The following is an 18,481-nucleotide window of genomic DNA, read 5'->3' as shown; positions in this document are numbered from 1 at the left end:
GCGTTCGTTTAGAGGAAGTGGCTTTTTTTTTGCACCCATTAGAAAATACTCACTTACTCGTGCGCTTAACTTTTGTTCATATGTCATTCAGACGAGATGATTTTTCTCGCTAGGGATATTTTGACACACTGCTTACCTAAAAAAAGGTTGCAACATCTTAAAAGCGAAATATAGAAAACACTCGAATACGATCCTGCGATGATAGTTACAATAGACACTGTGTAAGGATTGAAAATAGATAGATGACTCATCGATATAAAACGACACAATTTAATGACTTTATTTATCGATTACTAATAATTCGTATTGTTATGGATATTATTATCGGATCCTGTTGATTTGTCCATTATTTGCTTCGGGCTTTAGTTGACTCTATACAAAGTTTACATGAACGCAAATAGAACGGCGCGACACATCACAAAATAGTATTTTATTTACTCATATCGGAGTTAATGCTATTGCGGCTGTTGCAAAGACAAGGCTTGTTGTGTCAGTATCGAAAAAAGTTGCTAAATAAAAATGTTGCATGTAAAAGATGGCACGAAAGATATATTTAATGCTACTAAAGTGTCTACATTAGGATTAACAAAAGGTTACCACGATTACGCGTTTAGTTAAACGGCTTGTTTGAGACAAGCTTACCGAACGTCGGACAACAAAAGTAGGTACATGAATATGTTTGCTGAAGATTTTTATCAGGTAGATGCAGTCCTGGCCCCACTGTAGCCTGAAGAGTTTTCCAATGTATCTAAGCAACTTCTATTTAGAAACAGATGAGTCAGCTAGGTCGGCAAGCTGCTACTTTTGGAGGTTCAAAATAGGTTGGGTAAGCCGGCAATGTTTTAGGCCTGTTTATAAAATGCTGCTATTTTCGCATGTTTCAATTAGATAGATTGGAAATACGGCCGCGAATACGATTTCAAGCATCACCAGAGGAAAAAGGTCAGGCCGAAACAAAACCGTGCTATGGTGGTTACGTTTCACTAGTGACACACAGCTTTACCGAACACGTCCTCTTTTTTTCTTTGGCTGAAAAAGTCTACTGTTCGAGGATAGGCTTTAACTTTGACATATATTTCACTCTTCATAATATTGATACCGTCCTACTCAAATCAGTTAATTCATCGCTTTATTTGTCTCCACAGCCGCAAGTGCCAAGAGCAGAACGAGGCCACTGAGGGCACCCCGTATCAGACGCACCGAAGAAAAACAAAGGTTTTCAACATTACTACTCGATGATCTATGTACGTTCATATAAATAGCGTACGTCGTAAAAGATTGGCTAAGTTAACACTGATCGGGCTCTATTCCGGTGCGAGTAGTACAATGTCGTATAGATTAACAAAAATTCTTAATAAAAAAGAAGCGTCAAACATAGGTTTGTTACGATAGATAAAAGTCACGCTTTGTCTGTCCAGGCCCCTAGCAGATTAGCGCTATGTTGGCGGCACGCAGAGGCCATTTACGACTAGTTCCGTGTGATTTGTATTTTGCACCACTATGTCAGTGTGACTTTGTATTCAAGCCAGCCAACCCCGTACCCATACACATGCAGCCCCTTTTCGAACGCTACCCGATAATAAACAGCAGGTAACATAGACTTATTTCTGCCGTACTTTCTACTCGCGGTATTTTCAACGACCGTGTGCGAAATGCAACGGCACGCTAAGGTACAATTAAGATATGAACGTATATAGGTAATTTTTCCTTTCCAGTTTCCTTCGCACTATGACAAGGAACTCATTATAGATTTCTGAATCGATGCCATCCGGAAGGAATGGAAGAAATCGTGTGAAATCATTCAGTGCTGCGTCTTCAATGATTAGCTAACACAGAGAGATAACGTCAATTGTATACATACCGCCTAGCTGAAACAGGGCGCACGTGAACGAATGAAGATATCTCTGTGTCGTGGTTTTAGAAGGTTTTAGATAGAGAGATGGAGGAATGAAGAGAACTGATCAGAGAAAAAAAGAACAGGTGTATTCTTATAAGCTTGTATTTTTCACAGATTTTTGAGATAAGACGATAAATGCAATTTCTGTCTAAGTCAACGATTTAATTAATTTATTGTTAAGTCAATGACAAGCGGCGTAGAGGTTCGTTCCCATGTATGTACCAAATTTTTAAAGGTTGTTCTTAATTGAGTTTTTGCAGGTCCGTTTTCAATGGTTAGTGTAATATTAAATGGCTTAACGATTAAGCCAACGTGACTGGCTAAGGAGGCTTTAACGGTCAGTAGTGATTTCGTGACTAGTCCCATAGCGGTAAAACGAAATACCCGGACGATGGCAGGAGTTTCCTTTTCTGTTTTCAATAAAGGACCCTTTTTCAATAAAGGGTCGTATCGATTTTCGAAACAGAAGTGACTTCTGATGATGGCAGAAAAAAAGACTGATACGATTAATGACGCATCGGGATCGACATACAGCTCGACGAGTGATTTCGCCGTCTCCACCAATCTTGCTTCCCACAGATACTTTGCAAAATTCTACTTTCTGGCTTTCTTTCAGTACATTGCGTCCTGTATCCATCGTACGTACTGTGCAATCAACGTTTGTCCGTCTTGAAGAGAAAAGCGACAAAGAACCTGTATGAACATGTTGAAATAGGCTAACAACACGTTCCATGTTAGCATATTCTTGTGTTTAGAGGAAATTGCATTCAATAAGTTATAAATTCTGTAAGAAGAGCTAATAATCCGCAAATTTTGAAAAGGGCGGGCATTCCAACTCTTGACGAACTCTCCCGGTTTGTGACTAACGTCACTTGTAAGCTGTAGAGCCATTGCTTTTTTGGTTGACTGCTAAATCTTGTTGAAGGTTATTTTTCGTGTTTTCAATGGAACTCACTTTAGATGAACACAGTGGCACCCCTTACTCACCTTCTCCATTAACACGGACCATATATTTGCTTTACCTAAGGCACTTGGCGCTGGCACACGTTCGTGTACTTTCATAGAAAAGTAACCTGCAACCTTCATTTTGTAATTTGAGCTAGATTTCTAGGCATCATCTATACTGAACTGTTATGATGTCAAGGAAGTATCGGTGTGGGTTTCCAAGTTGTCCAGCTCAATGCTGACACCACATTGGGTAGTGAATATTTAGTTGGGTGTAAGATAGATAGCGAGTAACGCTTGCTTAGACAGCGGAGGCAACAACGCCACTGGCCTTCACACCGAGCTTATTGGCAGGTGGTCGCGCACCAGGATCAGTGAGATTTCGAAAAAGCAGATGTAGCGCGGCGCATTGTCCGACTAGATCGGGTAGTCCTCGTAGGACCTCAACAACGGAGTCCACTTGCTGGTCGCGAGCTCGGAGCTCTGCACGAGTTCTTCGATAGTTATCCTCCCATAGCTGTTGTGAGCAATGGAATTTCGCAGCCATCGCCCGAACTAGCTCCTCTTGACCTTGCGCCGATTCGCGAAGTTTGTTGATCTGAAATTGTTCGTTATAGTAGAGTGTTATAAGAACTATACAGAGTCGGCGAGTCTTGTACGAGGACGTTCAAATTCGAGGCGCACTGGTGAGACCACATCTCCAGCTAACGCAGTTCAGCCTGTGGCTTTACTGATGGAAATTGCATGGAGACTTTGTATGATTATTTATACGAATTTACGTCACATTCGTTAGAAGGTCAAAACATTTCCGAGATTAGTGGCTATCGTTTAGGTTGAGGGAGTTCCATTGAATACTCAAAGAAATAACGGGCCATTTTAAGAAGAGCCATCAAAAAAGAAAAAAAACGATATTTCATCTAGTTGGAAGCTCACTGAAGCTCTCTTGGAAGTTATATTTCTATTTAAATCATTATTATTGAGAAAAACATTACGGAAAACATTGGAGAAAGGCCAAATCAGTCAGTCGGTTCGAAATATGCCAAACTAGATGCCTCTTGGTAGAAGGTGAACAGTTAATCGTCGTTTTTATCTGTTGCCTTTTGCTTTATACAATAACTTCATGTCAGCCTCTAATGGCGATGTAAACAATAGCAACCTTTTTTTCTATATAGACCAGAACAGTGATGGATGCGTGACCTGCGCACGCTTTGTGACAATTGACGCTTAGCAGTTATAGTGTACCTCAACGCGGCTGACCCTTCGTAAACTTTCCAGATATCACATAGTGCGTGTCTTTGTTGCGTGTAACAATACTGATCGCGGAGGAGCCTTCTGACATTGGGTTTTCGTTACCACGAACCTAGGTGAACACGTGGAAGCAGTCTTTTATAACGGGCTTGTGCGTCGAGTGCCCACAAGGTTATTCTTGGTGCGTCTTTGAAGTCGGTGATGATGTAAGTGGGCATTCCTTTTTGCGCATTCCAAATTATTATGAAGCTTGCGAAAACATTCCAACCTTATTATGTAGTTTTACCATCACCCAACAGCACACAAATGCAATCGGTACCACTATCCAAAGGTTAAATATGGGCGGTATAGAAACTCCGTACAGCTGCTTCTGTAATGAGCGTGAGTTCAGCACGTGATAGATATACAAAGAACACGAAACGAGAAGTTTATGAAAATTGTTAGAAATTAGGCATCGTTGTTGAATTCCAAAAATTAATGCTTACTTCAACGCGAACTTTCTAAAAACGATTTTTTCAGTGATTTCCGCACTTTTTTCCTTTCTTGATTTAGATTTTTTTATTTTATTCGATGTTTTCCCACAGTGTAGGAATTATCAGAGGCTGCATCTGTTTGAGATCAACGAGGCATAAATTAGCACGTTTCGTACGCACGATCGTTTCTAACATTAATAAACTATGGAGTTATAAATTGCTTTGTCATAAGGAATAAGATACAGGTTCTATTAAATCGAGTACAGCTAAATCACTGCTCGTCGAACGGTAAGTTTAATAGACCGCCTATATGAAGTACAAGTTCGTTGCGTCCATCGGTCGAAATTTGTCCTGACACCCAATCGACATAAACACAACTCTCGTCCTCAGTGCCCATCACCCCACACCCATGATTAGTGTTGCATGCGAAGCCAAATAAAGCGACTCAATGACATACGCATGACCGATGCCGTACTTCTGCTGTAGCAAAAACGCATGGACGGATTTCAGATCGACTGTTTCAGCGACGTCTATTACGCGACCGTACACATTACGTACCACACGAACTGCTACGTGTCGCAGTAGCGGCGGTGGAACGGTGGAGAGAGGATGGGGGGATTCGAACAACGTAATTGGTCAGGGCAAGACGTTATATGGATCGTCGGCAGACAACATAGATTGAAAGGAGTTATTTTGTTCGCGTATACAACTATTATCTCTCGAATGTCGTTGTTGTTTGACACACGCATTGTAAGGGCCGAAAGGTCTCGCACTACCGTGCTGAATGGCACAATACCGAACAGCCCTGTTTCATTATAGGCTAGAAATACCGAAGATCAGTGGCAAAGATATTTTGAAAATTTTACGCCTGAAATGATTACGATCGCACCGAGTGATCGTTTTATATGGCGATGCTAACGTTAAAATAGTATATACCCATTTTTCAAACCCTTTGCTTAACGGAATACTAGCTACGGTTCTGGAAATGTAAGAACGAATGAAAATTAGTGATATACAATACGAGAGCAGATGGTGCAAGAAACAGCCGCAAGCATATGCGCACTCAGATCTAGAACGACTCATGGACGCTTGGGAACAGATGCAGAACACAAGCTTTGTTATAACACAAACAGTCAAGCTGGCACCAGAAAGGAAACGAAGTTAGAAGGGATAAGCGGCCTGTTTATAAAGAGGCTAAGTAAGTAACCCTGAATTACAAATTTATAGCTTTAAAGGTTCAGGCGTGATTGTTGGTTGCGACTTCAGAGCGTCTTTCGAAGTGACGTGATTCTGAAATCGTGGAGTTTGGTTTTAGTTGTCTTAGTTAAATTAGCTTTTATTTACCTTTAGTAGAATAATGACTTTGGTGTATGAAATGTTTGTACTATTATTAACGGCCTAATTCGTTAGACATAAATAATGTGTAAATTTGTGTCATTTTGCGCGGCATTATATGTTTTTTTTCTATTTTTTAAAATTTTACTACAGGGTGTCATGTCCTTTTGCAGACTTGTATACATGCTATATACCAATCAAATATCATACGAAATATGCCTATTATACAGTGTGAGTTGATCGTGGAAATTAATTGGCTCAGTGACTGCTTTATGGAGCCTGGCTTAAAAAATTTGGAAAGCCATTATCTATGTTCGAAACAGACGCCGAACACGAACGGTGACGTACTCTTAATTTTAGCTGTAAAAGTATGACCTATACGTAATCGCTTGGCTTTTAAGTTCTTTTTTTTCAGGTTCATAAGTGAGATGTGTTACCGCTGCCCCTAGAGATGCTAGTAATTACCTAGAATACCTTAGAGATGAACTTTTGAACAATTCATTACTTTGACTTTATAGTGTATGTTAATTGAATTCTGCTCTTCGACCGAAGCAGAAATTCCCTTAAATTAAACTAGAATCATTTACTTGTTTAAATAGCATCTACGCTATTAGTTGTATAAATTGACAAATTTATTTGTAATATAGCTATTCATATATATCGCTAGTCTACGACTTGATAAAAATTACTCAGGGGAGCCCGCTGTCATAACGCCTTTTGGAAGCATGCATGAGGTAAGTAGCGCACTAAACCTAGGAAATAAGTCCTTGAAAAAGAGCAGGATCAAATGCGGTAGGATGCTCAAGGCGGTGTCTTCGAAATATTACAAGAGAGAAGTTAAAAAAAAAGTAGGTCTTACGCGAGCCATTGTAGGATCGTATAGTGTGTTTGTATTCTTGCCCCCTGAAACACGAATACAACGACCTCACGTGTACCTATGACTGCACTCCGTGTATTATGTTACATATACCTCTTGTTTTAGCAAAACATTTTCATGTTGCAGAGCCGCTGGATTAACGTAAGGAGTACAAATCATGTCCGGCGAAAGACTCATATTAGTTTTGCAACTGGGTAGCGGTGAAATGTCGTCCTGAACGCGCTCGACTGGTACATTCTGTCGACTGTCGTCAGCGACCCCATCTAATCGGCACCGGCACGACCTATTTTCATTAGTAAATGGAATACCGAGTCGTCAGTCTAAATTCGTATCGATCTTTGGTTAGTATGCTTTTATTTCTTTCCCACTTGATTCTCATGCACTATCAATATGCTTGGTATTCTATTTATTATTCAGTGAAAAAAAATTAACGAAAGCCACATTTTTCTAGCAGACCTGCTCCGGCTGTTAAGTTCGTCAATCTGTTGGTTCAGACTCTGGATGTCATGTCTGTGTTCGTCCTGTTTCCGAGACATTCGCTCACGGATTGCTCCCATTTCGGTACGACTGTGCTCCAGTTTAAGCTCAAGCGAGCGAACGAGTTCCTCACAGTCAGAATGGCGACGGCACATAAGGTCCAAACTATTCTTGAGCTCAACGCTGTAAACGCCACAGGATCAATGAAATACAGTGAAACCAAATGTCATTTAGTAGTCAGACAATTGAGCGACTATCAGAGAAGAAACTACCGATAGTGTCAAAACTTTGCGCAGTTACAGGTTTTTCTATATAAGTATGCTACACGGTTGTAACAATATTTCTCTAATTAAATATAAGATGAAAAGCCTCGGCTTTGTATGTACATTTGATCCTGAGCCGTTTTTATCTTATCCTGAAGCCGAGCTCGCAAAACGTGTCTGACTGCGACGGTGTGGCGCGCCCAAGTTAGTGCCGTGTTTTCAGCAATCTCTTGAACTTCTTCTGTGGGCGTTGCAGATGCTTCTCCATTAACTGCTAACGTGGAATAATGGAGGACATTTTCCGGTCCGATAATCTGCTTAAGTTCGAGATCGGACAGGTCTAAATATTCCTCCGCGAAATGTCCATCTTCCCGAAGCACGGACTCTAACTGGCGGCCCAGCTCAAGAATCACCTGTTAAAGAGTTGCAATGAATGCACGCAGTATCCTAGTTTTTATTGTGCTCCTTTTTTTTTCTTAATCCATGCAGCTAAAATTAGCTATTTATGATCGAGTTAGTGAGGCTTTTATAAGAGACTGCTTCGTAACACTCCGTTCACAACGTATGCATCAAAGAAACCTTCAGTGTTAAAAATAATCGCTGAGATTTATAGGATCCGATCCGGACTAGTCAAACACTACGTGCCCTTATAACCAAATAACAATGTGAAGGTAGTTGCCGTTGCGGTGGCTACGTCTATCACCCAGTTACCGCTTTGTGTGCTCACTGTAAAACTTCAAACTCTTACATGATGTGCCTGAAGCAAGCGACGCTGATTAGCACAGCAGTCGTCACAGGCGTATTGACGGCTAAGGCCATTGTAATTTTCCTTTCTGCTGTGGTCATAGAAGAGCTCCTCGAGCTTACCGTTGACACTGGCGAACTGGTGGGACTTGCCTGTTTAATCAACAATGCCAATCAAGGCATGCATGATCTAAAGTTAATTTGTGTGATAACTAGACCATTTAACGTATTAAAATAGTGTGCTAACGAAAAGTAAACATTTCAGGGCCTAAAAATGGCATTTATTGGTCTTATTTTCAGTGTCTAATGCTATATAAAACCAGCACGTGTTGCGTATACTTGCTAACCTACCATCAGGTGGCGTCCTCTCGCTATTCTGTTCCGGTGATTTTTCCCTTGAGGAAAGCTGTTTTTGTTGCTGTGGTGGCTGGGGGTCCATGCCACTGCTGCTCACGGACTCCGTAGTGGCCATCGACCGGAGCTCATCTTCGGCGAATTGAAGTGCCTCCTTCGTCTCGCGAAGTTCTTCTATCGCTTCTGCTAACTGCCGCTTTATCACTCGCTCAGCATTTGCACGTTCATCAAGCCGTAGCTGGTAATCGCGCAGCGCATCGTGACATGTTGCCGTTTCCCGCACACTCGTACTTAGCTGCTCCTCCAGACGTCGCACCTGAAAACAATATTTTATATATATACATACCTGTATACGCATATTTTTGTTATGAAGCATTGCCAGCTAGTACGGTTTATAAGGCATAATGTCGAAAGCAAGTTATTACATTTATATTAGAAAGATATATTGAATGCACCATGCCTTAGATCATCTCACCTTTGAACGATTTTCGCGCAATTCTCCACGATTCTCTTCGAGTTGATTCAACAGATCGACCACAATCCTGCCCGATTCATCTCCGTCCTGAAAACATATTGAAACGTGCGAAAAAAATGTCCTATCAAACGTTTATCCTGGACTACATTCTGTCGTTCGATCTTCCTGTAACTGACTTGGTCGTATTACTAAATTGGTTCTCTTTTGAAGACTGTAAAAATATAATCTATTTTAATAGTAATTTCTTTTAACAAATAACAGCTTTGAAGACAATGGCTAAAATACTACGTGGTATGGTGGCAAGCCTTCAACTCCCGGCCTTTGAATATTGTCTATCAGACATACATGATGGTGCCGTGTATTCTCTTGTTGAAAAATAACTTGGTTCCAGTAAAGTTTTTGCATTCTGTGTAACTCCTCTTGAAGACGGAGCACTTCCCGACGGTAGGCTTCCACTGCGAGCTCTTCACGACTTCGTTTGGAAGAACACCGAACCGATGAAAGCTGTTGTATTTCAAAAATAAGGTTACAGTTAGTTGTCTCATAATTTACTCAGTAAATCCAAGATATTATTATTATTACAAGTTACTAGAAAGGTATTGAAGTACAATTTCATTTTTAGGACCAGTGCAAAGACCGATGCCGGCGAAGATATCAGTGGGTCTAAGCAGAAACTAAACTAACCATAACACAAAAGCTTGTCATAACAAATTTTCTACATCAAAAAATATCTGACCATATATATATATATATATATATATATATAATGAAAAATATATTTCCTGTATACTGTATTTCCCACGTTACGCTACTCATAAAACTAACGTTGCTTAATATCGATAACATCGATGCCAATTTTCGCTCGTAACCAGCACTTACCACCACATCTCGATTTTTACTGCCGCCACTGTTATTACAGCTGCTGTTGTTGTTGTTGTTAGCATCGCCGTCTGATTGAGGCGGCAATTGAGGTTCGAGCTCGGGGATACTGCTCAGTTCAGAAGGGCAGTTCGGAGTGTTGGAACTTCTTTGTCCCGTACTGGGACTCCTTAGCCCGTTACTGCGTTCCGCCTTCTCGAGGCGTTCAATAGCTGTCACAGCATTTCGATCGACGAGTTGTTGCCGGACCTTGGCGTACTCCTGTTGGAGCTTGAGATGTTCTGCCACAAGCAGTTTCAGATCGGCAGCATAATCCTGTCCATTGCTGATTCCACTATTGGAACTGTTCCGTGCTTCTCTTGGCTCACGCAATTCGCAACGCTCTCTGAAAAGTTGGCTGCTTTAAATACTACTTTAGGAAAGCGGATTTCTTGGTGCTCCACGTAAAATTTAACGAAAAGTTTGTTAGTTAAAAGTACTAGTTAAGTCTGATTTGGAGCATTGGTAACTTAATCCAGTAAAATTACAGATCGCTTCATTTCCTTTTAGAAACCACCCCTGATCAAAATATAATGTTCCTCTTTGTTCATTGGCTTGTTTTTGCCAATCCTCGTTTGCTGATGGCAAGCATCTAACAAGGCTATTCCTTTGTTCGCCAAATCTGTTGTCATCAGTTTATCAACGATGTCAAAAATTTTAGATAAAGCTCAGGTTTATAGAGTAGATCTCTTTTTAAAATGCAACCTTTTTCATATCTCATAAAATAACAAACTGAGAATCACTTTAATCCAATGATAAATAGAAACCGAACCATTTTCTTTTCTTTTAATCGCTTTAGACGTTGTCTAAGACAGTTTTTTTTTTTTTAATTTTTATCTTTGTTGGTTTTTGTCGTTTTAGGTTGTCACGCCTTTTGAACCTGAGAACTCTGTTTCATGAAATAGTGAAATTGTCGCGTTCGGAAAAAGGGTACATCTATTTCAAAGTTCATATCAAATGGACAATAATTCGCCTGACAAACAGAGAACAAATTAAGAATCATAACAGTAATAAACAAGACAATAGACGCTACTCTTTGAGCCTGTATGTATATACGTAATCAGGTAATTACACCTGAAATAATATCTGTTTTCCTGCTCGCACAGCCAAAAGTCAATATTTAAGTTTCACTGGTCCAACGAAAACTTATTAATTAAATTATCTCTTTTATAGCAGAGATAATTTCGTATGACGTAATTCGTACTCATACCTTGGCGGCGGTGTGTTTCTTGTGGGAGACGCCGGCGATGCGCGGGCGCTTAGTTTTGATTGGTCTCCTCGCGAGACAAAAGAGCGACGAAAGGACAACGAAGTTCCGCTGGTACTACTACGTCGTGTGCCCTCAGAATTGTTGCTGCCTGTCGTCCGTTTAGGAGAGAACATAACATGACACAATGAAGACATGTGACAACACGGTTAGGTTATAATGATGACAAAATGTCCTAGCGAAGCCTGCAGCTGCTGTTTTACATATATGCTAAAGCAACAAACAGAATCAAGGACACTGAATCGGTACGATGCTTTAACATTGACCGTAAAGACTGAAAGTTTGTTGGGCAAATGACTCTGGCTCTCCAACGATGAACTGTTTGTAAAAGCACAACGGTTCTGTGACGGGTCCTCCATTAGGAACCTGCCGTAGGCCTTAGTGGCCTTCTAAATAAACCGGCCAAACATATCTTCGAGCTCTCTTCAAACATAGTAACGTAATATTAGTCAAAAATTAGTGGCTAGCTCGCAGCTGCTATTGCTGCTGGTGTTTTATAGGTCATGCTAAAGATTTTAATTTCAGTTCCATTGCTTTTGCCATATACTAGTTTATAGTACTAGAATAATGAGAATTAAGATGAATATATTTACTAACGTCTCTTTTTAAGTATCGTGATATGCTTTCGCAGTACACACAGGTAGCCCATATTAACAGTAACAGTGTATAAAATCCTCAACGCCATCAACTTCTTTTATAGGAGAGCACACAATCTCAGTGTCAATAAACGCACGATTATAGAACGGTAAAAGCTTAAACTGTTATTAAATACTGGGTTTTTAAACACTGCTATTAGATAAATATTAAATACTGTTAATAAATCCGTCCCTGTTACCTAAACTCTACAAAGTGTATCACTCGACTAACATAAAACATTAACTAAACGCATCCAACAGCCGTATTCCTCGTATTGGAAATCGGCCAAGTCGCACTTTGCTAAAACAAGGCTCAGCCAATGTGCGAAATCAACTAAAAGAAACAAGGTAGCATTGTACTCATTGTCGTCCTCTGGTGCGACGACACCAAAACTGCTATTTGCTAACCCAAAAATTAAGTGTATTCTATAGCATCTAGAAATGGAAACACCAGCACGAAGGCCTCAGCGTCCTAATTAGAGATTTCCATTGCTATAACAATACATTAATGATTGAAGACGAGCCATCTGAAGCTTGCCCATCGGCGCAATGGCAAATGGCCGGATAATGATTTGCGGAAAATGGGGCTGCGTCGGAATGTTGGGTCATATAAGCAAAAACATTTTTCCTTTGTCGTTTACAGACCCGGAAGATCTTGCCGTACGCAGTTAACATCAATTTCAAAAGAAGCGGAGTCAAAAGAAGAAATGACAGGCCTAAGACGGTTCTTGCCTCTCTGTTGAATGAATACGCTGCAACAACACAAATGAAAGCAATAGTAAACGATTTTTTCCTGTGCTCAGTTCTAACGCCCGAAGTGCGTACTGCAAAAGAGGGCTTCTAAGCTCAGTTAAAGCTAAGACAGAACGTGGGATAAGAACTGCCTAAAGTGGGTTGAAAGCGGGTCACAGAGCTTCAGCTAAAATACCGTTGCACGCTAAAGCCCTTTCTGTCACGAAATATGAGAAAGATGTGGCCCTAGGCTACCTTGCATAGGGGCATAAGAGGCTCTGTTAAATAAGATGCTTAGGTTGAACGGATCTCGAGCAATTAACATTCATGTTGATTCCACTGATACAATAAAGCGGAGTATCGACGTAGAGAGTCATCAACTTAATGACAGTAGACAACACAAATTGATGGAAGTTTGTTGTAGCAAGTAGAGGTCTTGATCTATTTTCAGGTCAGGCGTCTATTAGTTCAAGTTATTCATACGCATAAATTAGTTCTTGCAAAAATCGCACAGTAAAAGCAGATAGCCGACTGCAGAATTGTTTTCAGAGTTCGCCTTTCGAAGTTGCCTAATAGGCAGACTTATAGCCTGATGACGTAAACGAATAGGACGATACAGGGAACTCAACGACGTTCTTAAAAAAAATTAAGGCATGAATATCAGGCCACTGCATAGTTATTTCCGACCTTGACGAATATCGACACACGAACTGGCCTTCATTGCACCCACCTACAGTCTGAATTTAGCGGGTGGGAGGAAGCAGACATTCATTTCCATTAAGACAGACATATATCCAAGCCGGTTCTGTAAAATCCAATCTATTGCACGAAGCGTTGGAAGAATCGCATTGTGAACCGGTGAAATCGTTTGGTTGACGTTGTACATTTGTAAAAGTACATGCTCAAGCCATAACATTGATTTGCTTTTTGATAGAATTTAGCGGTTATTCTGTCTGAACATAGATCAGCGCAAGTTCATCGTTTGATAAATTTTTACTTAAGTCTTACCAAGCGAACCATGGCAACTTTTCGAGAGAGCTCGAATACCATCTTTTTCGGTGCGCCCGGATTCAGCGAATAGAGAATGATCGTCGCGACCTGCTGCTACGAGATCCTTGTTTTTTTTGTGGTCCCTTAAAGATCCGCTTCGGGATAGCATTGACACGTTTCGGATATTTTCCTAGAGTAATCGACGCGATGAAGAGAAATTCAAATAACATAAGATGATTTAAGTCTAATGAGAAGATCAAATTTATAGATAATTAGGTAAAATTATAAATAATTAGGTATTTTAGCAATGAAATACCCACTGAAGCAAAATCAATACTAAACGTAATCGACTAAAAAATCAATTCTTGAAAAAAATTTTACTATTTTTAACCCTGACACCTCACTAAGTTAGCTTTTAGTTAGTGTAAGTAAGATACAACTTACTTGAATCATATCCTTGTTTTTTGATGGCAGTCGAAGAGATTTAGATCGCACGAGCGAAGTAGTTGACTGGGATAACGTTCTCTCCGTCATTGTCGGACGACGTGTTCGAAGGAGGCGAGCACTACTGAAATGAATCAGAGTTTTGGTCACGTTTGTTAATCATGCACTTTCTGCAAACGTAACAATTGATGTTTTCTACTAATTAAATTCGGTTAACCGATGATTGCCCCACAAATTGAATATGATGTGCCCCTTTCAATCATATTATATATGTGTGTAGGCTTAGATTATGTAGGGACTCATTTACATGGTTTGCTGCTAATCCAAGGGTACCGAGTCCAGCAAGGTCTTTGCTTTTACTCAGCAGAGCTGCAGATTTCGAGTCCGGGCATTTGCCGAACCGATCTTCTCGGGGCCGCTATCGTTTACATCGAAAATAAATTCGTACATTCGTTAGCTCACTTTGACATAACAATGACTATGTACTGCCCACACTTAGTGGTGGAAAACACATCATAATGCAATTGATATGTGACTATTACCTTTTGCGGACACGCAAAAGATAAACGTTCCGTTTTAGGGGGTTTGTCTATATCGTAGTCCCGAGAATGAGTCGCAAGTATCACAACAACAGCCAACGTACCGAACCATCGTGCCGTACGATAAGCATGTCCATACGGCACGTTGCAGTGCACGTTGCTATTCTAGAGTTTAATAACTAACGCCACATAATCTTCTGTACAGCATACGGCGTTTCGTAACTCGCTTCGGTTCAGAAGCTCGGACTTTATAGCAGGTATGGCGCACACGTGCCTCAGTCCTATTCTTCTATCCCAAGAAAACTGCTGACCGCTGGTAGAGCGTCAAGCTAAATGGAACCACATAGGCGCGAGTAGAAGAGACGACTGCAGATGCGGACTGAGCTACGAGAGAATAGAGCGACACGAACAACTATCTCATAGGTGGTTGGCGACTTCGTAATCAAGGGCCTTCCGTGGGCAGCGTTACCGCGACAACGTCCTGGTTCCTTATGAACACTGAAAGGATTAGGGCACAAGTCCGACTAAACTTCTTAGGAAGCTGATCTGGACGTGTGGCGACAAGCGCCGGAATCACTGGAGCAATCAGAATTAGATTTGTAACCGCATCGAGCGCATGTTTATTTCGAGGCTGTATCTGCGTATATAATAACGATACAACCTCTTCCTCGGCTGTTACAACGTACACAGAGCGATCCAGTATGGCACCTCTATTTGCTAACTTGGCCGAACCAATAATATGAAATGTCCTGAGCTATACTCCTTGATTCGAATCGCGAACACGAGAAGTCGTTTCCGTGTGACAGAAGTAAGCAATAGATCGGCTTGTAAATAATCAGGCCTCACGTCCGTAGCCTTCTGCTGAATAAATACATATAGGGCTACACTGGTTCTGGCCGTTCTGGTTCGATTCATAAAGCAAACCTACCGTAAAACAAGATTAATACGAGTGAAAAAAAAATAGCAAACGAAGTTCATTGAAAGTCGAACCATTGCATAAACGCTAAAATACTTGCGGCGATGGCGGAAAAGTATAAACTTATTTGTATGTCCCAGAAAGCTCTTGAGGTATACATAATCCAAAATTTTGTATAACCTTAAGATTTACCTGGATTGTTTCCCTCTTGCTTCAACGCAAACGTCGGAATCATGATATATACTATCTATAGAAGAGTCATAATCAAGTTTACCTTCACGAAGCACACGCAGTAACGCAGACTGTCTTTCTAAGGGGCAGGTTATCATCTGCTACTGCTGGCGCCTGACTAACAGTAGTGTATCTTTTTTTAAATTTTAAGCAATTAATAAATGCAATAATTCAAGCAAAGATCAGCTCTTCTCCATTCTTCCCACGCTAGTTGAGCCCCAATAAGACAAAAAAATGTCCTTTTTTGCGGAAAATTGACATTCTATTCTATTACCTGTGGTTTCGAAAAAGCCTAACGAGGTCCTTCATGAGGTAAATCGAAATATCTTGGGTATAAATTTAAAGGGCTTAAAAATTAACCAAAATGGTCCAAAAAGCTATTCTTGATACAGTCAGGCCTTCAGTACAGAAATCAACGGCCGTTTCAGAAAGAAGAATATCATCTGCAAATTAGGTCGTCTTCGACACTCCTTTTTGACATTTTTTCAACTTTTCGGTCACTTCCGAGTTCTTACATCAGAGCAGAGCAAACTTCTCATTAAAGTTTGCTCTGCTATCAGCCCGAAATTTAATTCCGCTAGATTTTTTTTTCTAATGTAGCGTATTGATTCAATAATTTAACGTGTTTATGCCTGCCAATATCACTCGCTTGGTACATGATTACCATTCAAAGCTATTTCTCGATGAAAAAAAATGTAAGACATTTACATTGATTAATCAGTAGGGTAGATCCCGAGTTGAAGCTGTAGTCACAATAGTAGTAGTAGTAGTAGTAGTAGTAGTAGTTATATTGAATGAAATTGAGCTTTATAAATGACACTCCGTTGACATATCTGATTTTATCTAGACAAAGCCTGTAGAACAAAACCTAAAAAAGGTCTTCAATTTAGACGCATTACCCCTTATATTATTATGTTCTTTAGTACAAAACGCGATAAATAACCTTATATTTCAACATTAGGCTATTTTAAAATGGGACAGGATTTCGAGGCGCCTCTTTTTTCATTTAAAATACATTTGTTCCTTTTGAAATCGGAGGCTGCTTGCTAGAATATCGTTGTTTAGCTTTTTTTTTGCCAGGCGACTTGTAGTAAATCATGGGAGATTAGAAAATTCGAGAAAATTGTGCCCCATACCAAAACGTTCACCGTGTATATAAACCGTGTATTCGGTGAGTGTTCTACTAACACGAACGCCTAGGCCTCAGGTCGAATAAACTCCGTGGAAGCTTTTCGACAATGATTCTCCCCCCTACAAAGATAAATAATGAAGAGTTGGAAGCTGTGGAGGAAACCGATTCACCTTAAAGTCCAACGGTATTATCAATCAGGTTTGATACATACAAAAACATCACCTCGGTCAACTTACTAAGTGCGGTATGATTTGAGTTGGCTTCAAAAAGCAGGAATACGGTAATTTCCCTCTCACAATGGCAACTCTCACCAAATTGCGATTTGTCCTTTACAATAACTGTAGACGATCCTATCAGTGGCTGGACGTCGAAACTTCATTCTAAGGCAAACGTACAGCGGCCATTGATTACTAGTCTAATGTAAAGATCATCTATTGCAGTTACTGAGTCTAAAGTATACCGTCGACAGTTAGAGAAGGGCTCCGCCTCAATCAGCTACGATTAGTAAATTACTGCTGTTTTATGACAACGATCGATCTCAATCGTTAGTTAAAATGTGAAAGTTTTAGGTGGAGGCTTTCTGTTATAATCCATACTGCCCGGACACAGACTGACGGAGATTAAAATTTTCAAAAAATTGACAAAAACTTCTCCGTACGATGTCCTTCCGAATTGCCCTTCCGAGACCTCATAGCCACTTTCGTACTCTAAAATTCTACAGCAGCGGATTAAATACATTACCATACCAGATGGCGAAAGGTCGTAGATAATAATTATCAAGCGTTCGATTAGAAATAGAATAATTAAGCCTGTAAAAAAATTTGAAAAAGCAGTGTCCTTTATGTAGCGTTTCCTACTGAACCATTTGATATATACAGTGCATACATATTATATATATATATATACACACTACTGCTATATTGGGTTTTCGATCACGCGTATCACAGCGACTGCACAAGACCTCCCCGGCATAGGCCTTCCTATGTGACTGCTATGAAGGAACGTTGTACCTCTCCTTTTTTTCTCCAGTGAGCAACAATTGCTAATCATTGGCCAGCAGGGGCGGCAGGAGCATTTACTAATCGATTAAATGCGTTTTTGCAAACCAACGAGCGGCGCTACAGCTGCAACACCTCATGACAGTGATCATGTACGCGTTCGCACATCAGACTGTCTGTTCGGACCTTTCGCTGCGGCTTCGAAGAATGAAGCTGTTCTTTGTCAGCTGACCAACGTTAGCAGCAGCAGCAGCAACGTTTGGCGCCACATTCGATTTGAACCAGAGACCAACAGTAGCAATCCTAATCACTGACGCACAGTCTGACTGCACACGTACATCTTCCGTTCGTGTTTTCGGAGAAAGACGGAAGAGCCTTAAGGTATCAGTGCTGCGCATGGAATGGTATCAAGCAGTGGTCTTGCCGCTCGGAAAGCATCAGTGCGGAAGTACTGCCGACTGACTCTCACGGAATCCTTACGTTTGTTCGCAGACAAACCGCGGCTGTGTGCGCTTGTGTCGTGTGTCTGTGCGTGCGCGTGTGCGTGTGTGTGAGTGTGTGTGTGTGTGTGGTGTGTGTGTGTGTGTGTTT

At 40.7% G+C, this 18,481-nt stretch overlaps 1 protein-coding gene across 3 annotated transcripts in view; it reads right to left on the bottom strand.

The window, feature by feature from the left end:
- Positions 1-256: 256 nt before the first annotated feature.
- The window catches only part of LOC111260778 (uncharacterized), an 86,000-nt gene continuing 67,775 nt past the window's right edge, over positions 257-18,481 (bottom strand). Inside the window, exons 2-14 of one of the 3 annotated variants that reach the window (XR_002680546.2) lie at positions 14,075-14,198; positions 13,649-13,820; positions 11,217-11,364; positions 9,968-10,352; positions 9,434-9,592; positions 9,089-9,175; positions 8,611-8,929; positions 8,264-8,412; positions 7,639-7,928; positions 7,232-7,435; positions 6,869-7,058; positions 4,203-4,460; positions 3,359-3,440 (exon numbers count right to left, since the gene is read on the bottom strand). Coding sequence is in view for 2 of the 3 variants with exons in the window: in XM_022833781.1 (XP_022689516.1) it covers positions 3,144-3,440; positions 6,869-7,058; positions 7,232-7,435; positions 7,639-7,928; positions 8,264-8,412; positions 8,611-8,929; positions 9,089-9,175; positions 9,434-9,592; positions 9,968-10,352; positions 11,217-11,364; positions 13,649-13,820; positions 14,075-14,164 (2,490 nt within the window). In the remaining variant the exon portion in view is untranslated. Of the gene's footprint in view, positions 3,441-4,202; positions 4,461-6,868; positions 7,059-7,231; positions 7,436-7,638; positions 7,929-8,263; positions 8,413-8,610; positions 8,930-9,088; positions 9,176-9,433; positions 9,593-9,967; positions 10,353-11,216; positions 11,365-13,648; positions 13,821-14,074; positions 14,199-18,481 lie in introns of all 3 variants that reach the window. The other 2 variants (XM_022833781.1, XM_086968451.1) reach the window with 2 other exon arrangements.

Source organism: Varroa jacobsoni, unplaced genomic scaffold, assembly GCF_002532875.2.
Source record: "Varroa jacobsoni isolate VJ856 unplaced genomic scaffold, vjacob_1.0 scaffold_475, whole genome shotgun sequence".
Taxonomy (NCBI): Eukaryota; Metazoa; Arthropoda; class Arachnida; order Mesostigmata; family Varroidae; genus Varroa; species Varroa jacobsoni.
This window is presented reverse-complemented; position numbering and strand designations above follow the sequence as displayed.